Source organism: Plutella xylostella, chromosome 16 (genome assembly GCF_932276165.1).
Source record: "Plutella xylostella chromosome 16, ilPluXylo3.1, whole genome shotgun sequence".
Classification (NCBI taxonomy): Eukaryota; Metazoa; Arthropoda; class Insecta; order Lepidoptera; family Plutellidae; genus Plutella; species Plutella xylostella.
In genome coordinates this window covers 2,474,419-2,497,054 of record NC_063996.1, presented here as the reverse complement: position 1 = coordinate 2,497,054, position 22,636 = coordinate 2,474,419, and the positions used below count along the sequence as shown (strand labels likewise).

Genomic DNA, 22,636 nt, shown 5'->3' with positions numbered 1-22,636 from the left:
TAGTAATATTATTGCTGAAAACCTGAAAAAAACTTTTCATTAGGACCACACTGTGTATTGTGTAGAGCTTTTTATATAAGAATTCACTACTACTTGGCCCATACATTTTATACAAACAATGACACGTCCATGTCCATGTCAGTAATTACTTGAGAGGTATACATTATGTAAAAAAAAATTGTGAATGTTAATCAACTCGTATCCAACAGGTCGTGGATAGTATTTAACATTATGTAAATAGCCATAACTTATATAAATACAAACACTTACGAAATAACTAAAATATTTTCTGTGCATTACCATAAGGAAAAAAAATATGATTCATTTTAATATGTTTTTTATTTTGTTTGCAACAAGTGTAATATTATATTCTAAAGATTTTTAAGTACCGTACCTATTAATTAAACTATCACTAGTTATTAATTTACCACCACTTTTTCCGAATTTATTATTACCGCTGATGTATCTTTGTACACCTAGCCAAGGCGTACTGTTTATACTTTTTTTTTTTTTTTTTTTTTTTTTTTTTTTTTTTCTTAACCTCTATTGTCCCACTGCTGGGCAAAGGTCTCTCCCTGAACATTCCACTTATCCCTTTCTTGGGCCTGCTCACACCATTCCGTGTTAAAATTGTCCAAGTCATCCCGCCATCTCTTTCTTGGTCTGCCTCTGCGTCGGCGGCCGTTGTTGGGTATCCATTTGGTGGCATTTTTTGCCCACCTCTCCGGCTGCCTACGGCAGACGTGCCCCGCCCAGTCCCACTTCAGTTTAGCAGTCTTGGCACCCACGTCAGCTATTTGAGTTTTGGAGCGCAGGTCGGTGTTGCGAATGCGATCTGTTCGCTTTACTCCCAAAATACTGCGCTCCATCGCTCTCTGACAAACCTTGAGTTTGGACTTTTGAGACTCAGTCAGTGACCATGTTTGAGCACCGTAGGTTAGGACAGGCAGGATACACATGTCAATGAGTTTACGCTTCAGGGACAAAGGTAGGTTGCCCTTCATTAGCGACTTCATGGACCAGAAGCTCTTCCAGGCGTTTTCAATCCTACGATCAATTTCCTTGTCCTGCCTGTTTTCGAAGGACGCTATCTGGCCCAAGTAAATGTACTCATTGACGTATTGTATTTCCTGCCCGTCTACCTCAACCCTACGTTTCGTGCTATTGGTCATAACTTTCGTCTTCGACCGGTTCATCATCAGTCCAACTTCAAGGCTTGCCGTGGATAGCTCTCGCAACATTTGTTGGAGCTCGGGTGCTGAGTGGGAGAATAGGACAATATCGTCAGCGAACCGGAGGTTTGTCAATTTGTGGCCTCCGATATCGATGCCCTTATTCTCCCATGACTGCTTTATACTTAAGACCTTAATATTTCTAACTGTTTACCTTTTGAATATAATGTGTTTTTGTGTTGTTAATTACCTAATTGTTACTAAGTATGTGATTAAAGTCCATATTACTATAACATCAAGGAAAATAAGACTGCATATTGATAAAATGGTCGAAATGTTACATGAAAGAATTTTCGTTTGTTGTAATTTTTTCATTATACGAATACAAACAAAATATGTGGTTTTATTTAATAGCATGTTCAATGACATCCTACCAAATAAGAAAGTTGAGTTGCTGGGATCAAATTCATATCTACACATTTTACATCCGACGGATTATATCAACTTGGATTACATGGCAGCTGGTAAGTAAATAGGTACTTAATTAGTGTAGATGTATTGGAGTGAATCATATTTTTCCCTATCAATTAGTCAGGCACAAAGCTCTATCATTAATTTACCCGGAGGTCGAATTGCTTTAGCCGTTTATTTGCCGGGCGAGACTGGGTATTTCCTTAATTGGAGGTCAGATAGTAATGTAAGTTCGTACAGACGTAGACATCGCTGATGTGGAATAAAAGGATATAGGTAAATAAGTAAGTAGTTAGTATTTTAGACGGCCGAATGGCGTAGTGGTTAGTGACCTGACTACTGAGCCGATGGTCCCGGGTTCGATTCCCGGCTGGGGGCGATATTTGTTTAAACACAGATATTTGTTCTTGGGTCTTGGATGTGCCCGTTAAATGGCAATAGGCCCGCCCCCTATTACATTGGGACTAACATAACACTCTGGCGAAAAGTGGGTGCAGTAATGCACCTCTGCCTACCCCGCAAGGGAGTACATTAGTAAGTTTTTTTAATTCATTAGTAAATTTTAGTAAGTTTTTTTCGCCAAAAACGGGCATTATTAACGTTTATTAATAACGTCAGTGCTACATTTAAAATTTGAACCTTCAGGATCGGTCCCAAATGTGGTTATGGGCCTGGAAAGACCATTATATGGACAGACCAGATACCAGACACCTAGTTAGACATATTTATTTAGTATATGCCCGAGACAGATTTTTCTCTATATCAGGGGATTTACAACAAGGCCACTCAAGTCATGTTAAAAGTCAATAAAACATGGTAAATCATTATTAATTATTTTTATTTTATGTAACGACATCTTCTACCATCAAGCAATATGGGTGTTATATTATAACGTAATAGTTACATTAATTTACTCTTATTTTACAACAAAATATGGGATATAATTACACTATCAGCCAAAAATACAAAACTTTGGTTCCTAGCTTATAACAACTTCGAAAATAGCTTTTCTTTTATATTATGTGTTTAGTAAATGTTTGATTACTTTAAAATTGACATTTTGAGTATTTTCTCATTATTACATTGGTATTGTAAATTGCATATATAATTTAAGGTGAAAAGGCATTTACGACATCTTACGAATGCACGAATGTGAATAACTTCTAAGATATTTAAGAAATAGAATTCTTGTCATACCTTATTAATACATTATTTGATACATGTAGCTATATAAAATATATAATACAGTAGGTTAGTATTTTTGAAGTTGAAACTTAAAAGGACTAGACCGTCACTTTTTTAAACCCAAACTAGGTATGTAGATTATAATTTAATGATTTACTTATCACAAACATTACTTGATATTTTATTGTATTTCATCCAGGATGATCATTTATTTACAAGAATATTCCAAGGCACACATAAAATTTGGCTTTGAGCCATAACATGAGTTCGATGTCAGGACACAAAAATATATGTACAGTTTGGACCCAAAAAAACTCAATATTTAACAAAATATATACTAGCATTCTTTACATCTATAGGTTTTTCAAAATTATAGTGTCTGTTTCAAAGTGTTAGTGTTTTCCTTCATTCTAATTCACACGATTGCTTTAGATTAACATGTAAAGTTTTCATAGTTACTATACAAGGTCTAAAATATATTTTTATTTATTTCTAGAGATACTTTAACATATATTATATATTTTATTATTTATATGCTAGAGCCTCAGACAGTCTTACAGTAAATATTGCTTCTACGATCACAACTCTCTTTACTTGGATGTCAAATTATTGGACAGTTGTCTATGTGATAAACTTCGTATACAGAAATACACCGTCTTAAGATTTTGGATGAAAAAAATATACAGCAAGAGAATACGCTATACAATCATAGACTCACTCGAAACAAACAAAAAATTACAGTACAACTAAGTTTACATGAAGTATTTACAACGTATATACTGATCACTACGAGTAAATTTACATAAAACTGGGGCATCGATCCGCAATCTTTGATCTTTGGCTACTGAACGCCGACCAGTCTGCGAATTCACTTTTACACTTTTTACACTCACCACATCACTCTGACTAGGCCTCATGATTTTTTCTTAATTTTGTTGTCGTCGGCGAAGATCTCGTTGAAGTCTGTAAGGAGGATGTCTACCACGTTGTTTTGTTGGATGCAGTCGATGGCGATGTTGTGTGCCTGCTCAGCGGGCGCCCAGAGCAGGGTCGGGCCAAACACGATGGCCAGGTTGGCCGTATGCATACGGTTGCGCTCACTGTACTGCGTTACTCTGTGGAAAATAGATTACTCTGTGAACGGTGAGATATGAATTTAAACTGAGACGTAGAGTTTAATCTAAGAAAAAACTAAAATACAGATGGCGCTACAAAGTAATATACTAGCGCCATCTATATTTTAGTTCTCTTTCTTATAAGCTGTCCGATTACTGTCTATTGCAGTTTTATGTAAGGTGCCTCTCCGAGACCCCGAGTTACCTATCAACTGTAGTTTGTTTACGTCCGGCAGTCAGCGTCGGATGCTAATCTGACTGGTTATTCCTTTCACCACCACGGTTATAAACGCTAAAGCTGGTCTAGGTTTTGACAAACAGGTAAGTATACCTATGTAACGTATAACGTACCGTAGTAAATGCTCCAGTAGGTACTTGAGCGTGTCCCGGTTGCACTGCGGCAGCGACTGGACGATGTCTCTGAACTCCTTTATTCTCGCCTCCCGCGGTTTTATAGCTGCGAATAAAATAAAAAAAAAAACAAATAAGTAAGTGTGGCGGACTCATAGACCGGACCGGAGGGCGATAGTCTTCAGTGCAGCCGAGAGTCTTGATTGCCACCATGCTCCACTGCAGGCTCATCCCGACTCACCGTGGACATCGCCACTGCAGCATCACCCCGACTCACTGGGGACTCCTCACCGCACTCACAGTCCCGACTCACTGCGGACTACGCGGCACTGGCTGGCAATCAAGACTCTCGGCTGCACTGAAGACTATCGCCCTCCGGTCTCGGTGGGGGAGTGATGTGGCGGACTCCTAGCCACTAGTTCAGACGAAGATCAACAGATGGCGCTCGGAACGCAAAACAGAGAAGATGTATGGGAGCTACGCAAATTACTATGAAAATCCTACATCGCGCATTCGAAGTTTCTCACCTACGCTGCAATATATAGAAATCCCCAACGCTAACCGTTGGGCAGCTGCCCGCCAGGCCACACCACCCGGCCTGGTCGGAGGATCCTCCCTTTGCATGGGGATGCTCCAACATCTCCAGCATCTCCATATAAGTAAAAAGACGAGCGGGTGGCGGCGTAGCGGTTAGTTAAGTCTGTCCGTATTATTAAAAACTCTTCGAAAAAGGAAAAAAAAACACATGTAAGTAAAAGTTTTTTACAGTTCCAGGTAATTATTGATTTAACTGTTGAAACATAGTTAATTATTTAGCCTTTACGTTGCCAGCACCACCTTTAGTTCTCATAGTTAGGAGATTAGTGGGTATGCTACTTTATATCGAGGCATTTATTGTAATAAAATTCATACCCAAACGACAATTTAAACCACAACAAATGGAATAGGTAATATACCTACCAGCTTCCTTTCACTTTGGTTTGCAAAATAAATTATTTTGCAATTTTACGTACATATTTAGTATATTGGTCCATGGACCAATGGACGAAGACATAATTGATGAAGCCATGTTCTGCGGTTCGTGGCCAGGACCATCCGTGGCAAGGCCATCAGAAACACACGTAGGACACGTATGAAGTCGTGTGACTGATCAGACAGGTGGACGCAAGGCCGCAGCTAGGCCGATTGATATTGTGTCGGTTAATAGCGATGGCATGGCATGCATTACGTATGTTAACAATATTATTTTAAGCTACATTTAATATACAGATAGATAGATGTAGATAATGCTGTCCGCCCTACAACTGAGGAAACTAATTGTGTCGGAGGCTCAGAATAATCACAATCCATCACATCTGCTTAAAAACGTTTAAACGTTAAAAACTTCTATTTTTTTTTAAAACACCCTAAGGTTTTAAAAAAAATTAGAAAACAAGTACTCACAACAAGCGCTAAGCACCCGGTCGAACACGCTGAACGGAATGAGCGGCTCCTTCAGTTCTCGGAAGAATAACTTGAGCGAGCCCGTCAGCACGTGGATGTCCGGGTTGTTCTTGATCACGGCCAGGTTGTTCTGGTCGATCTGGAATGGGAAGAAGGATGTTTGGTTGGATAATTTGTGAGTATTACAGCCTGGCAAGAAAGAGTGGAAATTAATTGGGGCGCCACTTTTCTCAATACATGAGTTATATGACCATAGTACATGGCCACCCAAGTAGATAAAGGTTGTCTGGCAGATATCGTTATAGCGATAAGACCGCCTTTTGTACCCTAATTAAGTTACAACTTGTAACGACACTTTGTATATGGGGACTCCTAAGTCGTAAATAATACCTCAAGCCAAAAGTTAGTAATAGCAAGAAGTTTTACTCTAACACCCTTATTCATAGAAAAGTTACAATACGTTTTAACTAATAAACTGTTTTGTCCCTCTCTTTCAAAGAACAAATTGTTCTTTGTCGGAGAGGGACAAAACAGTTTATTAGTTAAAACGTTCTGTAACTTCTCTATGAATAAGGGGGTAAGAATTCGAAAAAAAGTGTAAAAATTACCTCCAGCCGTATCTTCTGCACCTGGCTCAGATTCCCGCTGGCTCGGTACAGTCCGTCCGTGGTCATGTTCTCCTCACTACCCTCGATCTCCTCCACACAGTGCACCACAAACTCAGGCACCCTGGGAGAGGAACTCGGCAGACAGACCTCCTCGAGGTTGCGACCGAACACCGGCTCGTCTGTAATGAGGTGGCCGGTTAGAAAAAGAGGATATGAAAGGAGGTTTGGTTGTTGGGGTGGTGTAAAATTTAAAGATGACATTATTCTGAGGGTAGAAGTTTCCGATCGAACACCGGCTCGTCTGTAATGAGGTTGGACGGTTAGAAAAAGAGGAAGGATGAAAGGAGGTTTGCTTGTTTTGGTGTAAAATTTAGCAGGACATTATTCCGAGTTTGAAAGAGGAATGAGGTTGGCCAGTTAGAAAAAGAAGAAGGATGAAAGGAGGTTTGTTGTTGCTTTGGGTGTAAAAGGACATTATTCCGAGACTGGAATGAGGTTGGCCAGTTAGAAAAAGAAAAAGGTTGAAAGGAGTTTGGTTGTAGGTATTGTGGTTGTAAAATTTAAGAGTTTATTCCGAGGTCAGACTTTTTTTCGTTTGTACCTTTTTACACTAATAGTGTGGATAGAGTTAAACAGTGTTATTGCCTTAGAGCTTAAGTAGTTTCTTCGTGAATGAGTAAGTGGAGTTTAAAAGTGAGTTTCTTTTGTCTATTTACTTACCTAACATTTTATTTTATTTAAAAGTACTTTTTTCTAATTTTTTACATCCTTTTAAGAAAATACACCTAGTTTGGGATAACTGATACTTATATTTTTTTTAAGAAGCAGTTAACATAGGTTATAATTATTGCGTAAAGTCTGGGGCAAAGAAACCTGACCCCTCTTATAGTGTGAGAATGCTACAGAAAGAGTAGGCAGATTTATCGGCTTCATACTGCACCTAAGCAAAGTTACATTGTAACAATTGTTGCAAAGTTATACTTAATTGGAGAATTATACAGTGGGAAGCCGGTATGTTAACGATTTATATAATTAGGTAGGTAGAAGAAATGTGGGGACAACCAGATATTTCATAATTAAAAAATAATTTACAACCAGTTCTCTATAACTATTGTTAAGTGCTGCCCTATACTTAATTACCGGTAACACTAACAATATTCTATGTACATAATATAATTATAACCTTTCACCATTTTCAATCACCAAATTTATCATCGTAATCTAGAAATTGTTTATGGGCAGAAATTTAGCCTAACACTGATTAGGATCCCATAACAAGTATACGTAATAAAAATAAACTATACATAATATGTAGGTAGGTATATGCGGGTAAAATCAGGTGAAGCAAATTATGGGAAAAAATAAAACTGCAGCAAAATCAACAATTTAGTATTATACAAGTACGTACATAACAAAGTAATTACATAAAATAAAAATAACACACCGTAACGGATGGATCCAAATGAGATGGCCTCTAATTCGAGGTGAAAGATAAAAACAAGTACTTTATTACATTTTAGACATTATTCTTGTTTTTTTTAAATATGTTACCACTTTAATTCATATGGATTCACCTGTATATCCTTACCCTTTAAGTAGAAAACCAATGAGGTAGAAATTGTACGCTGAAAGAAAAACGCAATCTTTCCGGCTACGTTTATGCGACTGGCCGGTTTTTAGTCAAAAAGCTTCTAAAACTAAAAAACAGAAACCGTGTTAAGTTTTTAAATCACCATCCTATCTACGAAGCAATGAGTTCACACACCAAGGAGTTTAGTTAGTTCAGACCTTTGTAGATTCCTTTTTTGACTAGCACCTCCATGGTGGGTCGCCGGGCGAAAAACTTCTTTAACCGACTCTTTACATGGGTTTTCTCGTCACTCAGATCTTCGTTACTGGAGCCACCGGCTAGAAAAGAGAAATACACCTTATAGTCATGGAGGAAGCAAGAACTTATGGTTGGTTTGTATTTGGTATAAGTTCAGTCCGCTAAATATGATTTTTTTGTCTTCTAGAAAAGAATCCGGTAGCATTGTCATTCTTACAGAGGTTAATTTTCTTTGCCCCAAGCTGTACTAATCTTGGGTATTACTAATTCAGATATTGACGAAATTCTCCATAGACTTGGATTAGTGTTTTAAGTAATTCACTCGATGATGTTGTTGACAATTATGTAGTGGACTGAACTATAAGGAAGAATGGTACGGTACATCTGAAAAAGTTAGAAATTAAATATGTTGGGACACGTTACGTTTAATGTTAGGCACATTCAGAGAATATTAGCGATCTAATTAATAAAAACACATTTACATAGAGACAATCACAGCATGCTTTTAGAAAGGAGAGTAAAAAAGAAATCCTAATATTTATAGGAAAGATAATGGCAGAAAATTGGGAGAAGAGCGTGACCGATTTTGATAACTCTAAATTATTATAAGTACTTATAAACATTTGTGTTTAAATTGGGACTTTAAAATCTTTAGAAATAAATCTTATATGATTCATATTCAATATGATTTTATACGTAAGATTATGAAAATATAGATGTTCCCATAAGGATTTTTGTTTTAAGTATAAGTTCAAAATCGGCCTCAATGACAAAATAATTAAACGAGTATAAATGGACAAAGCCCCATACGTTATGAACATTAAATTTAAACCATTTTACCCCCCAATTTAACCAATGATAATACCGTGGCTTCAGTTAAGATACACATAAAAAGATAATAGCTTAACCCAGAACAAGAAACATACACTGAAGTAAGTAACTGAAGTTGAAGTTTAACATGCACCAAGTCTTACAGAAGACTTTAATATACAAAGTACTATTTACCTTTCACGCTTTTCGTTTGTAGATTAACAAACTGCCATAAAATATACACTTATCACGGAAATAGATGTAGTTTGTACTAAAGTAAATAAGACAGATGTTAGATTTGGAAATGATGTGTTCTCAATCGTCACAAATATTGAGATAAGTAATTAATTTCACACGATATATCTCAAAAAGACTGTTCCAAAAACAGACGAGATGTGTTTTAAACGAACTGGGTATTAGTAGGGTAAAAAAGATAATGATTTTTGTCAAAGTTGTCAATAAATTGGGCTCGGCACTCGATAGATAAAGCCATGATACGTTATCTATCTTTCGCATGATAAAAGGCAGTGTAGTTGCAATGTTAGGTTTTGTAATTCATTTGTACATTAACTATCATATTATTATTAGATCTATATGCCTATCAGTTGCAGTGTCTGCAGTAAATATTTAAAATCTTTTTAAATAAGTATTAGCTGAAATTAATCATAATGATAGCAAAACTTTGCTCTCAGACGAATAATTCTTATGCTTAATCAGTCAAAACAAAAAACGAAAACAACGCAACAGGCTGAACAGACGATACCTACTGAAGATATCTACATCTTAAATTGTAATAACAGACATAGTACCTATCACGAACTTGTTTTGGCAACGATTTTGGGATTCAAAGTGGAATATGACACAAATTACTTCGTTTTGACTTCACGATAGGGCCCAGGACAGAAAATGTACAAAGTGAGACAACTGTTTTGATACTTACAAAAAAACTGAATAAATTATTTTAAGACATTAGTTATTAAGTAGGTATCATTCATGGTCGATTCGACATCAAACAGTACCTACGCTCCTTTGCACATTTAAGTAACTAAATTAGGTACTTATTATCCTAGATTCTACATTAGCAGATACAGTCCTAAAAATCAAACACCTACACAAGTGTAAAAACTTCTTGATCCTTGCTGTGTTACTGACGTGTGGTTTGGAATCCTTAGCTTTGTGACTGTCTTTCTCTTTGTCTTTTTCTTTATGTTTGTGTGGCGAACTTTTCCTAGATACCTCCTTATCAAGGCTCAACAAGTTAGGAATCCTGTAAACGCTAGACACTGCTTCTACTATTTGGTACTCCATCGGTAAAGTCACATCCACTAAACATTAAACACTGGCCTTCTACAAAAGTATACACTTAACAATGTCTTGAAAACTATAGGTAATTCACAGAATGTTTCAAATATAGTAAACACTTAACAAAGTGTTGAAAACTATAGGTAAGTAATTCACTGAATGTTTCAAATATTTTGCGCTATAATACAAGTACACATATTGAGAATTAAACAATAATTGTTCGATCATGTTGGTGAATGACGAAGCTCAATCAGTACTGAAGAATATAATAGCTTTATCATATTTATAAAATAGATTGCGATAATGCAGATATGGATAACATGGGAGCGAAATCGCCATTTAATTTGTTAATTGTTTACACAGGTAAATCGATAGATAACTGTGTAAGTTTGCAATGATAAAGTCACTTGTAATTTGTAATAGACCTACCGTAGGTCACATTATAATTATTATGTTTGACTATAATAGGAATCTTATAAGTGGGATAGTATAACTACTGGCCGATTTTTTTTTACATTGATTGATAGTGTTTTCAGAAATTTGCTGTGGCATTTATAATATCATATATAGTTTTAATTGGTATCCTTACATGAAACTCTCCTGTAAAGGCCCTCGGTTATACAATTTAAAGATACACATGCTGTGGTTATTTCGCCCATCATATTCGATAAGTTTTTCAGTCTAGTCACAAAGAGTCACACACTTAAACATCCACACACACTTTTCACCACAGTTTCTAAATATTATTTAGGTACCTAATTCTACATGATATTAAAATAAGGCGTTCCCATTCAATGGTTCTGGTTTAAAACTAAACTGAATCAGGAAAACTTAAAATAAATTGATTGAATGGTGTAGGTATAAGTACGAGGAAAACGTTAGTCATGGGATTTGAGTTGACCGCGACTAAGTTGGAACTATTATTATGATATGAGTAGAGGCTATTACCAGAGTTAAACTATTACTATGAATCGAAGACTCATTTGTTAATGAAGCCAACTGCCATTAAATTTCCGGAATTTTAATGTTTGAAATCACAAAATACTTTGTTAGGTGCTAAGACTTTCTATTTGGTAATAAAAATTACACATACTACCTACTAAGTTATTAAGTCGTTGCCGTAGGATAGACAATATTTAGGCGACTGTTTTATCGACTGTAGCTATAAATATTGATTAAGTAAATAAGTACCTCCATTATTAGTTCCCAAACTTTGTCAACGGATGGTGGCGGGTGTGGAGTTTATGTACTTTTATTATCACCGTAAAGCACAATTAATATCACTATGCCTACTATTGCCTACATAATAATGATTGTTATTTTCATATTCTACCATAAGCAATTAACACTCTCTAAGCAAACTCTCCGAAATAACGTTATAAAGTTAGACTGTACTTTTTTCACATTTATTTGAATTTAATTTGACTTGAGTCTTCTATACATATTACATACCTACAAATCCCAAAAATATTTACATAAAGCCAGTTACTCCCATGGCGCCTGAATAGGCTTTAGCGTACCTAGTAATATGTACATATAATATTATAAGTAATACGTATTGCATGTGCATATCATCATCATGACCCATCACGTCCCCACTGCTGGGGCACGGGTCTCCTTCCAATGAAGGTATTGTTTTATGCCTAGTCCACCACGCTAGCCGTGCTTATTGGTGGACCCCAACACAAGCAAGCTTGTGCTGAGAGAGTTGCCGGGTAAGTGGGCAACCCGACTGTGATATGTGCATAATATATATTGTCTTCTTTTAGGTGTTAATAAATACCTTTCTGTTTGGCCCGATGCGGGTGTCTGGGCGCGGGTGGCGGCGTGCGTCCGATGCTCTCGATGTCAGTGTTGCTACTCTGTGACTGCGGTGTCGGGTAGTCTTCTGACAGCGGGGGACCCTGAGAGAGTAGATGAGGCTTAGTATACTGTATAGTTATTAGTTACAAGTGTACTTATTAAGGTGGGTACTGAGTACTGACCAACGTTACGAGGTGTAATGTAAGATTCCCAGCGAGCATGTTACACAACGCTGTTTCTAAAATTGGCTGCTCGCTGGCTTTCCCGTAACACTGAGTACTGACTGCACGAATGCTCGCTGCGCGCTCGCTGTGTATCATGTTACATATTACACCTCGTAACGTACATTCGAGGGCAGAGTAACCTGACCCCTCTCTCATTTCATTACCGATCGAGCAGTAAAACCAAACGTAAATTTGTATGGCGCAGAGCTAGTGCATCTGGTTACCGCTAGATGGCGTCTCTCCCGCGCCATACAAATTCGCGTTTACTCACCGCTTCTTCAACGGTGTGAAACTCAGTTTAATCCTTCGAAGCCCAGCGTAACTTTCAGAACTGTATTATAGAGAGGTGACTTACAAGTTCTATTCTATTCTATTCCGACTCACCAGTTTGTAGATGATGCTCTGTATGCGCGCGAGCCAGCGCCGGGCGCCGTCCTCGGTCTCGTCTTGGAGCAGGTACTGGTCGTAGCCCACCGTCAGCACCAGCGAGCGAGAGTGTCTGAGGAAAGAATAGACTATTAGGTACCTTTAGCAAAATATTATGACATTATACGATCCAGTACTAGTACAGTACAAGAAGCGTACAACTCAATTCCAATCGGCCTCTCTTTTGGATTGACTGTTTTGATATTTAATATTCCACTCACGATATTTTATGATAGGTAAGTACGTAATTTTTTTCACATCTCCTTCCTCTACTAGTCTGAGTCAGAGAAACGAGATCCTTCTCAGTAGCCTTGTCACTCTTAGAGCTGGTTTCTCTGCCCCAAGCCGTACATTTATTGACAGACTAACTGTTCCTGCGACGCCTTATAAAGTTTTCCCGTGGGAATTCCGAGATAAAAAGTAGCCTATGTGTTAATCCAGGGTGCCAGCTAACTCCATGTCAAATTTCGTTAATATCTGTTCCGCCGTTTTGACGTGAAGAAGTAACAAACATACACACACACATACCCACAAACTTTCGCCTTTATAATACCTATTAGTAGGATATGAGTCCAGTACAGTACCTCCTGGTCTTTTCCTCTGGTGTCAGGTTTCTCTACCCCATGCCGTACATTAATTAACAGATAGTAGTTTATTAACAGTTCATTACCTCCTAGTATGCATCTGTATGCAGGGCACGACGTGCGCGTTCCTCAGCGGCAGCACGAGCTCGGCGCGGGGGGCGGCGGGGCTGGGGGGGGAGCCCGCCGGACGGGGTGCCTTCTGGGGGGAGATGTAAGGGGCTAAATATAGTGGCAAGTTTACTAGACGAGAGGGAGAATGGAGAGCTTCAGGGGGAAGGGTTTCTGCAGTAAGACATAAGGCATGAAAGAAATTGGCAAGTTACTAGAGTTTAGGGGACCGGGTGAGCTTCTGCAGGTTGATATAAGATATCAAATAAAGTGGCAAGTTTAATGCAGCTGGGTGGAGCTGGTGGCCAAGGCGACCTTTTATGGATTATCATAAGGTATGAAATACAATGTTGGATGAAGGCATATCCCAAGTCCCAAGCAACATCACAAATATCTATGACCATTCAAAGACATGAGGTTAAGTACTGATAAGGACATTAGTCAATGGTCATATCTGGTAAATTAGATTCTCCAATGTGCTATGCTCAAGGTCACCTTTGAGCTAAGTACCAAGACGAGTTCTACAAACACTTACAGTAGCATAATAAGTCTTCTGGTCCTTGAAGAACACGAGGCCGGTCTGAGTCAGCAGCATGTAGCACTCGGTCCAGTTCTTCTTGCTCTTCTTGCCGCTCTCGGAGAACTTGGTGCGCTTCACGAACCCCTCCTGCACCACTGACGCTTGGAATGTACCGGACTGGAATGGGGGGAAGGGTTTTGGTTAAACATAGGCATGATTTTTTTTCTTCAACTTAAAATAAACATGCTTGGTAGGAGTCTTCAGTCAAGTAAAAATATACCTGTATAGGTACGGTCATTTGCAGAGGAACCTGACCCCACTCTCATAGTAACAATGCTTCTGAGGGGGGTCAGGTTTCTCTGCCCCTTACTATACCAGGCAGTGGTCCAACTGAACTGACGCTTGGTACGTACATGCAGACTGGAATGTGGGAAGGGGTTTGGTAAAAGGGTTGGCGGTTGGAAATGTTTCGGGGTTTGGTTTTTCTGATAAATGAAGAAGGCGCTGCTTAAGTGGTGGATTAATATTTTGTATCAGAGATTTTAGTGCGTTACATCTCTTGGTTTTGATTATTCTAATTAGGTATACCTATCTCTGCATATTAGAAACAAACTGGAAATGGCTGCGGTAAGTGAGTAAAATAAGGTGGATTTTCTATGGGCTATGTGGACCAGTAATTTTTGCCCGAGTTTTTTTACCAGTTCATATGTAAATTTCTTTTATCATTGAAAAACTGGTTGGCAAACTGCTTATCTAAGTAGGTATGCAAATGTGCATTTGCTAAAGAGGAAACCGCAATAAAGCGTGTTGACCGATAGGGAAATTGTAATGTTGATAAGAATCTAAAGTAGATTATAAAACAGGAGAGTAGTAGGACTCCTAAATGACAAAACACCTTTCGAAAAGCAATTCTTTCTTCTGAAACAATGCTTATAATAAAACTCAATACCTACCATCTTGCAGTAGGTATATCTCATCTCATCTTATAGGTAAGTACATTAAGATCCACTTCTCCTGTCCCAAGTTCTATGAAGTTTATCGTGAAAAAAATCTTTCTGAGTGCCATAATATTACTAACTGTAGGCTGTATGTACCGTGTACATTTCCAGCGCAGCCTGGACAGTCAGCAACTGACAACTCATCTCACTTGCTAATCTCCCTCTGGTGTATAATATCACCGAACCGCTCAGGAAACCACATTATTACCAAGTTATTATTCCGAGCTGTCCCTCTAGCAGTCTAGCTTATCCCTACCCTCTCAAATAGTTCAAGCTCACCTCAACAGGTGGCGCTGGCACGTGCAACCTCGGCGACGGCACAGGCGACCGTACTCTATAGTTCGACGCCAAGTTATTTTTCCGAGCTGTCCCTCTAGCATTGGTACTCAACCTTTTTTATGTAAGGGCCACAAACACGTTTATAGTGCCACAAACTTATCTGTTCCGGTGAGAGCTCACGTAAATGTCTAATATTTCTTGATTCTATAAGATTTTAAGTTAGCCTGTAGTGGTAATTCACCCTTTCGGTTTTAATAAATCCATCTAATCTATACCAATATATAATTCATAGGTAAGTTATGAGATATGGATCAATTTAGTTCGCTCTCACCGGAACAGATAAGTTTGTGGCACTGTAAGTCATGTTGTCGCGGGCCACAAGCAAAACATTTTTGTTTTTTTTTACTACCTATTATAAAGCGATGTAAACTATCGAATATCAAAAAATCAAAATCTTTATTCATAGTAAAAATTAACATAATAGAATAGTTTTGACGACTACTATCATAACTAGGCTCACATGTAGCCTGCATTTATGATTAAGTAGGCCCGCACCCCGCACCTCTTATGAGGATCGTAACAGTGATAGGTGGGGCCATGTTTTTTCAATGTGCAAATAATATTTTTACATTTCAAACTATCGAATATAGTTAAATATAATATAAAACACATGCATATTCCCTATTATTTCTCATGGCACGCGGGCTACTGATAAAGGCCCCGCGGGCCACATGCGGCCCGCGGGCTGCAGGTTGAGTATAGCTGCTCTAGCTTATCTCCAAGGACTTTGTATAATACAAAGTCCTTGCTTATCTCTAACCTCATCAAAAAGTTCAAGCTCACCTCAACAGGTGGCGCTGGCACGTGCATCCTCGGCGCGGGAACTGGCGACCGCACTCTATGCTTCGGCGCCACCATAGACTTGGACTTGCGGCTGCGCGCTTGAGCGTCCTTGTCCCGTACTTCTATGTCGAGACTGTCTCCGGAGGATGATGCTGGTAGTTGGAGCTGGTTCGGACGCCGCAGGAGCAGGTTCTCGGTTGAGCCCGCTGTGGAGTGGAAGTTAGGGGTTAGTTTTGGAGCAAGAAGGTTGTATAGTTGAGGTTTGTTTCTGGATTCTACTATAAAGTTGGTATTGGCTAAATTAAATTGTATTCAGGAAAGAGGCAGTTTGTCTGTTGGTTATCTAAAGATAGATTTCTATCTACCTAATAGATATTTCCACATCAAAACTATTTGTTAAAGATAATGTCAAATCACCGATTTGTAAATATTTTGTACAGCCTTATGTTTACCTTTGTTTCATGCTTGGTATACCTATTTCATATTTACATAATCATAGATAATATTTACAATTAATCACAGGTGGCTTTACAATGAATCATAGGGTGGTAGTCCTTAAAATTCAAGTTTAAAGTACCTAATCGAAAATTCAAAATGTTAAGTAATCCATGCATTTGTATGATTCAACTTCGAATCGAACACCTAGATTCTTATACCCCTAAAGAGTTGCTTAATCTCAAAAAGAGTTACAGCCATGGTTAAAATTCTCTCCATGTCGGAAATACCACTAATTACTACAACCATAACATTCAAATCTTATCTTCAAGAGGCTTAACCAACATCTGGAAGCATCACCAAACCTGAATTACGCCTGTGACCGATGTGGCAAGCAGTGTAAGGCCCGTATAGGCCTGTTCTGTCACAAGAGAAAATGTGGCTCTCAAAACCAACAGCCGCTGTAACAATCATCTGTTAAGATGCAGTGGCCAACGATGAACATTCAAACCAGCTCACCCAATCGGTTCCGTGCCAGCATCCTAATAGCGCGGGGGCTCTCGGAGCTCTTGCTGTACTCCACGTCATAGCGGTCGGCGCTCCACTCGGGCAGGCGGTCGTACTGGCGGACTGACGACACCTTGAGCGGCTCTTGGGATGTCTCTTGTAAAATAACTACCGCTGTGTATGTCGCTGACTGCCCAGGGTGTCCCGACGTATAAAGACCTACATAGCTAGCACAGGCCTCAAAACGCCCACATCAAGACGTGACAAAAGTTTAGCGACGCACTCTTGTCAAACTGACTCTTGAAAAACTTTTGTCGCGACTTGGCGTGTCTTGCGCCCCGTGCTAGGCTAGCCAGGTGATACGTCACGCGGGGAGACTCCTTATGACCCTCAAAAGGAAACCAGCTCACCCAGTCGGTTCCGAGCCAGCATCCTAATAGCGCGGGGGCTCTCGGAGCTCTTGCTGTACTCCACGTCATAGCGGTCGGCGCTCCACTCGGGCAGGCGGTCGTACTGGCGGACTGACGACACCTTGAGCGGCTCTTGGAATGTCTCCTGAAATGGAGAGAGAAGGATTTTTTGTAGTTGGTAAATTTTAATTTTGGTTTTCGAACGTTGTCGTCGGTTTTGTGATTATTGTGACCGTTTGGAAATGGTTGTTTTGGTTATGGGGAGGAGAGGGGAGAAAATAATTATAGTCAAGCGGGGCCTGACAAATGCGGCGTATTACAATGACTTTTCGTGTACTGAGTTTGCGTTTTGATAGTTCACGTGGACGAAACAGTACCTATCTGTTTTTACAAAAAGTATGATACAATGCAGCGCCTCTAGCGGTAACAATGATGAAACGTAAATGATACAGAACATGGGTAGGTAGGTAGGTAGGAGGTATAAGTATACATATAATAAAACGAAGTAGGTTGTAGACAGACACACATTTAGCCCTAGGTTTAAGAAGTATACCTATCAGTAGCCTATCACTTCTGAACCAACCATTTTATATATCGTGTAGTTACTCTCAAAGACTTATACAAAGATCCATATCCCATATTGTTTAGTTCACCCGACATGGCGCGGTCAAATCATCACAGTGATGATGTCATTTTGTTATGAGGAACATAAATTAACAATTTAGTTCACATTGTGCACAAGTCAATGCACTTTCTTATAAATTGCGCTTTGAGTGTATAAAATCGAGAAAAATGCTAGCAAGTCTGACATTGAAATATAAACGAGATCGAAATTTTATCGATTGTAGATAAACAATCGGAAGTCGCGCGCCGCGAGACAAAAGCGGATGTTGAGTTTAGTTGTTTACGAAAACGTTATTTATGTCGCTAGATTTACGATACAAAGTCGCATACCTCATCCCGAAACCACGTCTTCGCCCTTTTCAAAATATACATCACTATTCACTGCCTATTTTATCACTAAAACGATATAAATCACTATTTTAACACTGAATCCACTAGCATTGCATCCATCACTCTCTGTACTGTCACTAAAACCAATGAGAAGACACAAAATGGCATTTTAAACGTGGTTTTAGAAGGAAAACATGTCGGAAATAAGCCGTCCTAACACAGCATATTGTATGACTAACCAAAACGACACAGCTCCACTGTTTGTAGGGAGTAATTGATATAAGGCCTAGTGATGTACTTTGCTCGCGATAATTAAGTTTTATAGCAGCTGTCATAACGCCCAGTTGTCTAAGTACGCTATGTTTGTATTACTTACAATATACTGTGATTATGTTTATGTGGCTTAGGAATCATAGAGCAATTATCTATGGTTGTTTACAAGCGGAAACCACAACTAATGGGTAAATTTTCCGATAAGTATATTTATATGTGATAGATCGTTTTAAGTAAGTAGGTATAGTATACTCATGTGAAAGAACATTAAATTGTTTGTTATAGTTTCTAGACCATAGACGCCTTGTAGGCAGATGCGTTAACTAAGATATGGATTATTTATACATAGGACGAAAACCAAGGTATTGTCAGAAAAGTAGAGAAACATTTTATCAAAACTCTATAATTATTATAATCGATTTTACTAATGAATCCTCGATTACGGCCCTACCCCAGCACTAGCGACATCCTTATCAATGGCCGAGCTCGATTCAAAGTACATAATGTACCAACTTACGTACGCTAGTCGATTTATGCATACGTTATCATATCAGCTATAGTTTATTACGCCTACTAAATTACATACATGCATTCATAGTTCATGCACAGTATGGACGACAAACCGATAATATTGTGTATGAAGATTTATTGAATCTCAGGAATAGATTCGTAGCTAAAATAATATGAAGGTGCATGACTAAGAGGAATACTATTTCAATAATTTTATCATAAATGTATCATTTAAAAAAAATCTACCTTTTTTAAATCCGTATAAATTTACGAGTTTTGTACAGGAAGGTTCATGGTTAGGTTAGTAAGTAAATTTATAAAATATGTGGGCTCCTACCAGGTTTCAGACATACCTACAATAAACGTTGATAGAGGTGGAATTGTATTGCAATCGAAACATTTCTTAACCTGCCAACACTTCGGTACTGCCCATGCCTAAGGAGATATATATGTCGCAGGCAACTGGTTTAATCTCCTGTTTGATTGAACCACTAGCCCGTTCATTGGATGGCGCTGTTCAGTTGTATGACTAGGCCGAACGTTGATTGTACAAGCGTCACAAAACGTCCAACTAGTTAGCTGACTTAAAATCAGTCAGGTGGTGAATAAAACAAATATGGCGTCTAACAGCTAACAGCTGACACAAAAAACACCTATATTGTTAGTTTTTTGCAAATAAATTAGCTTTAAAGTGCGATATTTGTGTTAAAATAGTGTGACAACATGGATTTACCTATTATTACGCCGCGGGCGGATAGTTTCAAAGAAAAAAAGTGGCGAAACTAGATAATTATGAACAACAATATGAAGTTACGTTTATTGTTATTGTTTAGTTAATTTGTGAGATAAGAGCTTTGTAACATAGTCTTTTTGTTGACTCTTGTCTGGTGATGTTCACCCTAACCAGACATTACAAAGTTGCTATACTATATCCCATTCAACGACTTCGCTGAATGAGGTTCAGTCAAGACGTCGAACGTTACAATCAACGACTTGACGAGTTGTCCTTTAGTCATACAACTGAATAGCGCCATCCAATGAACGGGCTAGTGGTTCAATCAAACAGCAGATTAAACCAGTTGCCTGCGACATATGTCGATATGATTCAACGACTTCGCTGAATGAGGTTCAGTCAAGACGTCGAACGTTACAATCAACGACTTGACGAGTTGTCCTTTAGTCATACAACTGAATAGCGCCATCCAATGAACGGGCTAGTGGTTCAATCAAACAGCAGATTAAACCAGTTGCCTGCGACATATATATAACATAACTAATCTTACAATCAACTAAAGATAGTTTATATTTTGCGTAAGAGAGCGGAAAGAAGTTGTTATTAAAACAGTAAAGTTTAATACAAGACAGACAGACAGATGATGGCTATAAACATTCGTGTTGAGAAAGACTTGCCCTATATTTCTGCAGCTGCACAATAATATTGGCATTTCTATCAATTATTTTGAAATGCTATTAAACGCACGCCTGTGAAAACGCAAAATAACATGCATTAGAGTTCAGACAAAGGCCTAGTTTATGGAATAATACCTATGTACCTAAGCGTAATGCCACAGTGTAAAGCTGTATGACTAGGTAATCAAGTCATTAGTCTAGCTAGAATGCCTGTTTCAGTTATTTTTTAAATAATTAATGAAAATGCAATTAAGAATAAAGAAGTTGGATGATTAACTAGGTAAGTACATACCTATGTATTTATACGAAAATAGCATGCCTAAATAAATTTTCTGTCCAGCAATATCCAATAGACTTAGATATAGCACTGTAACCTCTACAACTAATTTATGCACCTCTCGTTCAAACTTTTTGCATACCGAACTCATTCACCACAAAGTTTACCGGATGTAAGCGGTAACTTCATAATATTGGCAAGCGGTTGTCGCCATATTGGATTTAGTGTCACTTTGTATTCCCGCGCGGAGGGCCGCCGACCAATGAGAGAGCGTAATGACGGTGGTAATTAGCACTTTTATTTGGCGACGAGGTTGTCTGCCAGTGCTTGCCACGTCATCCAGACCGAAGGGTTTTTTAAATGGTGATGAGTGGATTCTTATTGGCATTGTTATTGTGAGAGGCCATTCAAAGTATCAGAGGTCAATTGTATGTTTCATGCAGATTTGTGACAAAGAAGTTACCTATGACTTGGCTTAATATGAGTTTAGATATAAGGAAGATAAGCATTCGTACAAAGCCAAAGAAATAATGTAAAAAGCAATTATTTATAAAGGTACAATATTATTATTATACATATGTATACTAAGTAGTGGTATTGCGCAATTAATTTGCTATGCGTATGAAGCTACCTACAACCCACAAGTGAGTAGGTGCCGACTCGTACGATAGTAATTAGCACATTAATATGGCTGTTAGGACGTGGCTTGTCATGGCGAACCTTTGACTCATCGAACCGTCTGTGTTGCACAATCAATTTAGAAGCAAATTGGTTGAACGAATGCAAGTTGTAGGTAATTGGTGAAGTTTTTGCTGTAGTCGTTAGATGGCTCTGCTGCCTTCTTGTGTATGTTTGAACTTGTGAATTACGGTAGATGAGAATTCTCCATCAGACATGACGTACAGTCGGACGTAGCCTCTCAGACAGACTCTCCAGCCCGTTGAATCAACCACCATAGATATGTTTCATGCGAAAGGCCGACGATAGAGTGGAAACGAGAGGCTTTATCCAGCTGTAGACACGTTTTTGCATATGATGATTATGATACTGCCACTGTGCGCGACTGTACCCGGCCTACCTCAGGGTAGGAGTGGGCGACGTGCGGGGGCGGGCGCTGGCCGCGGTACTGCGTGATGCGCGGGATGACCAGCGGCGGCCGCTGCTCGCGACTGTACACGGCACACTCCTCCGGCGTGATCCACTGGAAACAAGAGAAGAATTTGTGAGTTTGAATGAAAAAATAAGGGTGGTTGTGAGGGCTTGTAAGTATTCTGTATTCTTGTAAGTGGTGATTAAATTAATTAAGTAGATAGGTTAAAAGGACATTAAAATATCCAAATCGGCGAATCCGATCTGGCAAAATTTATGGCTGGTACAATGATACAAATTAAAGAAACAATCTACAAAAAGGTGGTGGATGACAGGATGACGAATAGAATTTATAGAATCTACTAGAAATACCTAAGTATACAACTCACGGAAGTTAACGTCGTTAATTTGAATTTAACTAGGTACGCACTAATCCTTTACTACATAGGTTTAGGTACACCTCACTCATTTTATTCTCCAAAGAGAAGTTACCTAATTCGTTTAATAATCTGTGAAAACGACTGGTACCGGCTATGTTGGATGTATTTAGAAGTGATTGTTGATCGCTCGCGTGTCTATTGTTAGATTTCTCTGAATTTTTGTTCCTAACCATAAAACACGGATGAGGTTTCCTAAAAAGATTTACGACTGTTTGAATGCTCAGAGTTCCTAAAGAGAGATTAGCAAACTGCTTTTTTAAA

General features: G+C 38.7%; 1 protein-coding gene across 1 annotated transcript in view; it reads right to left on the bottom strand.

The window, feature by feature from the left end:
* Positions 1 to 2,464: 2,464 nt before the first annotated feature.
* The window catches only part of LOC105380518, a 50,210-nt gene continuing 30,038 nt past the window's right edge, over positions 2,465 to 22,636 (bottom strand). Inside the window, exons 2-14 of the mRNA XM_048626525.1 lie at positions 21,925 to 22,047; positions 17,409 to 17,567; positions 17,025 to 17,250; positions 16,071 to 16,276; positions 13,966 to 14,127; positions 13,409 to 13,521; positions 12,697 to 12,811; positions 12,069 to 12,189; positions 8,134 to 8,253; positions 6,346 to 6,524; positions 5,738 to 5,876; positions 4,295 to 4,400; positions 2,465 to 3,943 (exon numbers count right to left, since the gene is read on the bottom strand). Coding sequence (XP_048482482.1) covers positions 3,742 to 3,943; positions 4,295 to 4,400; positions 5,738 to 5,876; positions 6,346 to 6,524; positions 8,134 to 8,253; positions 12,069 to 12,189; positions 12,697 to 12,811; positions 13,409 to 13,521; positions 13,966 to 14,127; positions 16,071 to 16,276; positions 17,025 to 17,250; positions 17,409 to 17,567; positions 21,925 to 22,047 — 1,971 coding nt within the window. The 3' untranslated portion in view covers positions 2,465 to 3,741. The remainder of the gene's footprint in view (positions 3,944 to 4,294; positions 4,401 to 5,737; positions 5,877 to 6,345; positions 6,525 to 8,133; positions 8,254 to 12,068; positions 12,190 to 12,696; positions 12,812 to 13,408; positions 13,522 to 13,965; positions 14,128 to 16,070; positions 16,277 to 17,024; positions 17,251 to 17,408; positions 17,568 to 21,924; positions 22,048 to 22,636) is intronic.